The 6869-nt window shown below is 38.2% G+C and overlaps 1 protein-coding gene across 6 annotated transcripts in view; it reads right to left on the reverse strand.

Annotated features, from left to right (window-relative positions):
• Window positions 1-4349: 4349 nt before the first annotated feature.
• The window catches only part of LOC107035707 (ubiquitin-like modifier-activating enzyme atg7), a 9812-nt gene continuing 7292 nt past the window's right edge, over window positions 4350-6869 (reverse strand). For all 6 annotated transcript variants that reach the window (XM_015253262.1, XM_015253258.1, XM_015253259.1 and 3 more), the window contains 2 exons: window positions 5086-6398; window positions 4350-4491 (listed from right to left, as the gene is read on the reverse strand). In XM_015253262.1, the coding sequence (XP_015108748.1) occupies window positions 4429-4491; window positions 5086-6398 (1376 nt within the window). In that variant the 3' untranslated portion in view covers window positions 4350-4428. The remainder of the gene's footprint in view (window positions 4492-5085; window positions 6399-6869) is intronic.

The raw sequence follows: 6869 nt of genomic DNA on the forward strand, positions 1-6869 counted from the left end.
CCGATTCTATTCAGATGTTCAATAGGATAGTCCTCTTAAAAAAAAGAATAAGGTTTTTTGTCAGCAATCTATTACGCCGTGCCTATGCTTAGGAATATTTCCATCCTAAACTTGAATACCTTTTTATTTAATTTCTTTCAAATTATCTATATTAATTATCTGTTATATATATTACTGATTGCCTTATTTTTTTATATAAAAATTTTCTAATATTTTCATAAATATATGTATATATATGTGGGCATCCACATGAAAAGGGCCCACTTTGACGGTATTGGAGTTATGTATGTTCCGATAATCTTGATCAGATTTCTCACATTTTGAGCCCAAAATCAACCCGATAGGATGAAAACTGACGTCAGTATAGACGATCAAAAAAACAATTTAACATTGGTTTAAATGGGAGATGTGGAGAGAAAAACGTGAATATCTCGGAAACTAGATGCGGCAAAGTGGGCCCTTTTCACGTGGACGTACACATATATATGTATTTAATATTATAATAATATTATAATAAAAAAATATATATAGAAAAATATTTTATATGTATACTTTCATTTTTTATCAATATTTTTTTTAATAATTAGGGGAGGTAGGGGCAAAGCGGACCCTCTAAGCGAATCGTTTAGTTTTTAAATTCTAATGAGTCAATGCACTTCACGTGGAGATCATAATCTCATTAGAATTGCAATTAAGATCTGTCATTAAATTTAAAAAAAAATTAATGTTGGGGCAAAGTGGACCCTCTGTTTTTTTAAAATTATTTTAATTTTCCGTTTGTCAGGAGTCATTGTCATGTTGTTCTACCGATTGGATAGAATGTAATCGCTGTTGATCAAAAACTCACATTTCTTGTTCACAATTAGATCCGCAGGAGCTCACACAAATTTATACTTGCCCTCATTGCATATTTTTTTAGTCAAGGTAGTAAATTTCACTTTATAAAACGTATTAGAATAATTCTGGCGACTCGATTCAATAATTTATGTGAGGGTCCACTTTACCCCACACTTTTTTTTTTCGAAGGGGTCCGCTTTGCCCCGGGGGTCCGCTTTGCCCCTACCTCCCCTATATTATTATATTATATATATGAAATATAAGCATATTATATATATAATATCATCAAATTTTTAAAGATCTTTTCTGAAAATAATAAAAATGGACATTAAGTCCTTTTTGATGAATAAATGAATACATAATGATCAAAAATAATACGTAGAAATGAGCCAATCATACGCGTGCGAAGCGCGGTGCCTTTCCTAGTCAATAGAATTTCCCCCGGATCGAATTTTCCAAGTTTTTAATTTGATTTTCGCAATGAGAAGAAAAGAATAATAGAATGTTAAATTCTGCCCGTAAAAATATGTGATCAAAAAAGGGCTTGCGTGTAGGAAATGAATTAATGAGAATTATAATGCTTGTGGTATGTGGTATGTCCACATGGAGAATGCTCACTTTGTCGATATGGAGTTATGTGTACTCAGATAATATTGATAACATTCCGCATATTTCAAGCCCAAATGGCCTCGTAGATTCCACAATTTTTCTTCCCCGACTATTTTTCGTCGTACCATTTTTCCTGATAACAATTAAAAATCTTCAAGTTTTCTGTGTAAAGATTTCTCTGTAGAGTAATCACGTCTCAGATAGTCGATACTCTGTCCTTTATGCGGGAAGAAATGACAGAGTATTCATTTTCCACGCGAAGATGAATATCTCTGGACATGGAATGCGATTGTATGACATTCCCTTTGTCCATCACAGTTATTACCCCGCGTTTTGGGCGGTAAATTCTTCCCAATCGGTGAGGAATTTCTTTTATTCGTCTTCTCGCTGCTCTTGGCTCGGTCCCAGCGGGGCGGCAAGGGGAAGGGCGAGAGTGAGAGAGTGTGGAGAAAACAACAAAGCAGAAGAAGAGAATTTGGAGAGCAATTTCATACCATCCCGCACTGTGGTAGGGTAAGCTACCCAGTAGATGGACACTGCCCTATAGATGGACGAGCTACTTTTGGATAGGGAATTACGCAAAAAAATACTGAAATGTGAATTGTTGCTTTGAATTTTCACTAACTGTTGTGATTCTTATTCCCTGAGTGACGATTTTTTTTTCCAACAATTTTTTTTCCAATTGCTAAAAAATAAACGTCCATCTACTGGGCAGTTTACCCTAACACGCAAAATCTCCAAATGAATAGACAATCGAAGACAATTTTTCCAGCGACAGTTGTATTGGTGACATTGATCTCCAGGCAATTTATCCTTGGTACATTATATCGGGAGATAAATTATCCGATATTTCATGGGTTTAAAATTTCGGATAGTAAACGGTAATTGGCGAGAGTTCCCGATTTCATTTTTCTATTTAATATCTCCTATAGGAATCAGTCATCATGAATTTTCTAAGCTTTTTCTACTCTAGTTTTTTACTCTTCTCATTAAAGAAATGAAACACAATAGCTTGAAAAAGTATGAACCGAGGAATCTCTTTTGAAAATATATCAATAAAATAAGTTGTTTAGAAAAATTGAACTCTTGATTTTTTCTATAGAATATTTTTTATTTAACATTTCTAGTTGAAAATGCGCGGATAAGCTGGGAGAGAAAATAGAGTATTTCATAGAAAACGAACAGAAGCGAAAACAGGAAACTTTGTAGAAAAAAAATTGACGCAAAAAGTTTAATCAAAAAATCAAAATCTCTTGGTTTTCTCTTCGAATTTTTGCTGCAGAATTTTCAATGAAAATTCGCGAAAAAATACTAGAACATTTTGGCGAATGCGCTAGAATTTTCTATCGGGTCATAGATAGATTAATACCGATATGAACTATATATACTGCCTCTTCATCTCCAATGATTCCAAAAGTTGAAGTTGAAAATCAAAATCAATCTGATTCAACGTCATTACGCGCTCAAATTATATTCTAATTCCGAACGCATTTGTACTGCTTTCCACGCACGAAAAAATTTAATAGAAAAACCTATCGAATTCGTTAGAAAATTGTAATGAATTTCTATTAAACTTTCTATTAGTTTTTGGCTGACTCTATTGACATGTTCAATAGAAAAAGTTAACAGAAGTCGCTTTTCTATATAACTTATTCTTTTAATATATTTTCTATAGAATTTGCTCGACTCTACTTTTCCAAGTTTTTTTCATTCTATTTTTATTTTTTTTCATCAAGAAAATCAAACGAAAAAACTTGGAAAATTTGAGCCGAGGAAATTCTATAGTTTTCTATAGAATATCTCAATAGAATAAGTTACATAGAAAAATTGAATTCTATTGATTTTTTCTACTATTTATAATATTCTCTATTGAACATTTCAGTAGAATCGGCCAAAAACTAATAGAACAGTTCAATAGAAATTCAATAGAATGTTCTAACGAATTCGATAGATTTTTCTATTAAATTTTTTCGTCCGTGTCACGTCATTCTTGAGTTGTGCTACGAGGTCGGGAGACTTTACTCCGAGCAAGGACACGTCGTTTTTTTTTCAAGTCTTTTCTTCTAGCTAGACACAATTGTTAGATTTTTTAGATGTCTGTGGAGGGGAGATAGCTTTCACGATTGGAATGTCCGTAGTCTATTTTTCATTGTACCCAGTTGTGAGAATGTTCAATTGAGTAAGTCTTTCTGTTTTTTATATCTCTCTAATTGATTCATTTCCCTTTCAGAGTTAAAAAGAGCTAAGAGTGCTGGCACTTAAACTGATGAAACAGTATTTTCCATTCAGACAATTTGGATTTTATTGTCAAAATCGTGATTAAGTAATAAGTATACAATACAGTTGAGGAAATGCGTCGGCGTAAGTGTTTCATCTCCGCATCTGTGTCAAAGCTTATCTAAAATATCAAAATTATGAAGAGTGCTACGAGGAACGTAAAATTAATACCCTCATATTTGTACTTTTTCACGTCTCGCATTCAGTCGATTTTTCTCTCCAAAACCACACATCGATTGTGGCCCGGTTGCACCAAGCCCAGTTAAGAAAATCCTCAGTTGCAATTAGAGACTATTAATTATGAAGTCATTAGTTGATATTCACGACCGAACGGCTGCGTGAAAGCACTCCACGACAAGCTCCTAAAATTGCCTAACTATGGAATAAATTTACTCCAGACATAAATTCAGTAGTGAAGTGGTAAACGGAGATAAGTCGACATCTCCCAGTTGAGTTTTTGAGGAATATTTCCGAATCTAAGGGAGATAGCGAAATTTTCGTAACTCCATTTGTTGTAGCCCTCAATCGACTCCACAAAAAAGGTTATAAAAAAAATTTTGCTATCTTCCTTAGATTCCGAGATATTCATTGAAAACTGGTCAATAGTCAAAATTGACTTATCTCCTTTTACCACTTCGCTACTGAATTTATTCTGACGATTTGTTTGGCTAACAGGGCTTGGTGCAACCGGCCCTGGCAATATTTTTACACTTTCGAGAGAATTATGCTGTCTTCTTCATCGCTGGATGTGTCAATAGCGTAGCACAACTGCAACAAAATCATGAAATCTTTGTTATGAAGCAGTCTTTAACTTTCCTTTGAGCCCTATTTGACTCTAAGTTTCCGGACATTTTACAATGATTTTATTATTAAACTTCGCAGGTCTGAATTTGAGTCTCGATATTGAACCGTTTTTAAATTTTTCAACTGCACATGCATGGAAAAAATTTGAAAAAATTCATACCCAGTCAGTATTATCTAAATTAAATTTCGCAAAATACTGATATTTTTTCAAACATTACCCTCTTATAAATAAATAATAAAACTTGTTTGCAAAACGCTGGATTATTTTTTATGAGGTGTCAAAAAAATTCTTGATTTTTTCACATCTAATGAAAAAAAATTCGGATTTTAATCTTTGATTTCAATGGAAATGTTGATTTTCACAAAAGACACTGGGTTAAATCCTGATTTTTAAACATTTCTTCTTGGAAAACCAAAGCGATAATTAAATTGAGAAAAAAATTAGAATTCCGAATCCAATCGAGTTTTCTGCAATTTTTTGGCAGTTTTCAATAATCTTTGAATTTGCCGTAAGGGTAGAGCCACTTTAAGCACTCTAAACAATAAAAAAAACCCTACCTCATCAAGATTAGGATTCCTCAGCAGATCCTCCAAGCCAGCGAGCCTCTCCAGATAATTCGGTTGGTTGCAAGCCTCCAGAATGAACTCGAACCCCCTCTCCCTGTACTCATTGACAACGGGAGCCGAGCACGCGGTGCACGAGGGGAACCTGTGTGTGATGGTGAGCCTCATCTCATGACTCCAGAGCGACCCACGCACGGTATGCGGCACCGCCCCCAGCAGGCCCTCACACCCTTCCCGTTCGCTCCTGCAGAAGCCCTTCCCATCCTCGACGAAGGCATTCGCCTCGACCCCCTTGGAGTGCTGAGTCAGCCCCACCATCAGTTCCACCGCGAGTCCAGCTGCAATGGGAGACAGCCCAGGTCTGCTGACAGTGCACTGCTGATCCAGAGTCCTGTCGACCTGGGAATTCCCAGGCTGAGTGACATCATTACAGAAGTAGCAGCCAAGATCACTGCCTGCTGGGTACCTCACAGAGAGATCTGGGGAGCTAGCCGAGACGCTTCTCCTGGTGCCATGCCTCTGGACAGTGTAGGAGTCGAACCCCAGAGCAGCATTGATCGCGATTTTGTCGTGTGCAGCGCAGAGGACTGTTGGCAGCCACCTGGCCTCCCTCGAGTCCAAAACGAGAAAGACAACGTCATGTTTGAGGACCTGTTCCTCTAGGGTTTTCACAGCAGACCTCGTGGACTCCAGCAGACTCTGGCCCACGACGTGGCCAGGCATGGGGATCTGGAGGACAACCCCCTCGACATTGAAGCTGGGGCAGATCCTGAGGAGCGCCTCCCTCGCAGCCTCTGCTTTCAGTCGTCGATTGACAGCGTCCTCGTGGGTGTAGAGACTCTGTCTCACGGTGTTGCTGTGGGACACTGTGGAGTTGTCGACGAAGGTGATGGTCTTGATGCCCCAGCCGATTAACACTCTGGCCACTGAGCAGCCCAGGGTCCCTGCGCCCAATAACAAACACCTTAATTTGCTGATTTTATCGAGGTCGAGGTCCGGGACTAGGCGCCACTTCATGAGCTTCAGGTTCAGGTCGACTGCTCGGGCCGCCATTCTCGTGGGGTCCATGGACTGCGAGAGGTCGGCGATGTTGGGACCCATCTTGCCGCTGATGTTCGACTCCCAACCGACTAGTTTACCCTGGATTATGGCCGTCTTTGCTTGGGTCTCGTTCTGGTTGGGGGCGGATTTCAGGTGGTAGAGGAGGGAGTCGTCCCCTCGGTAGGAGATTATCGGGATTCTTTGGGAGAAGGAGTAGGCGGGAGTCGTGTAGATGAGGAGGCAGAGGAGATTCCGCAGGGGCCAGCCTGCAAAGGCGGAAGGTCATTGGTTATTCTTAGGAGAATGACTTTTTATAGGGGAGAGTGGGACAAATGAAACGAGAAAAACGACTGTTTGACGCAATTCAAGCGGAAAAAAATTTGATTTAATGTATTTTTTTAATGACTTTTGGCTATTCTTGGGAGTACACTGAGAGAAAAACGACAATTCTCAAACAAGTCTCATTTGTGCCAAGGAGATAGTTTTTGAAAATTATCAAAACAGGATTTTTTGGTGCTAAACATGCAGGGAATGCGCCGGAATGAAAAATTTTTGTTGCTAAAATAGATTTAGTAGTTAAAAAAAAATTGCATTCTCTGTACACGCAAGAAATGTCATTTCTAGCACTACTCCTTCGTTATTCGATACTCCCACACGTATTTTGCTCCCGAAAAATCTTTGTTTTATGCGCAACAAGGGATAGTAGTTTATCGTTTCGGTTGTCTAATAATCACAGA

This window comes from Diachasma alloeum, unplaced genomic scaffold, assembly GCF_001412515.2.
Source record: "Diachasma alloeum isolate Michigan unplaced genomic scaffold, Dall2.0 Dall_scaffold_00200, whole genome shotgun sequence".
Taxonomy (NCBI): domain Eukaryota; kingdom Metazoa; phylum Arthropoda; class Insecta; order Hymenoptera; family Braconidae; genus Diachasma; species Diachasma alloeum.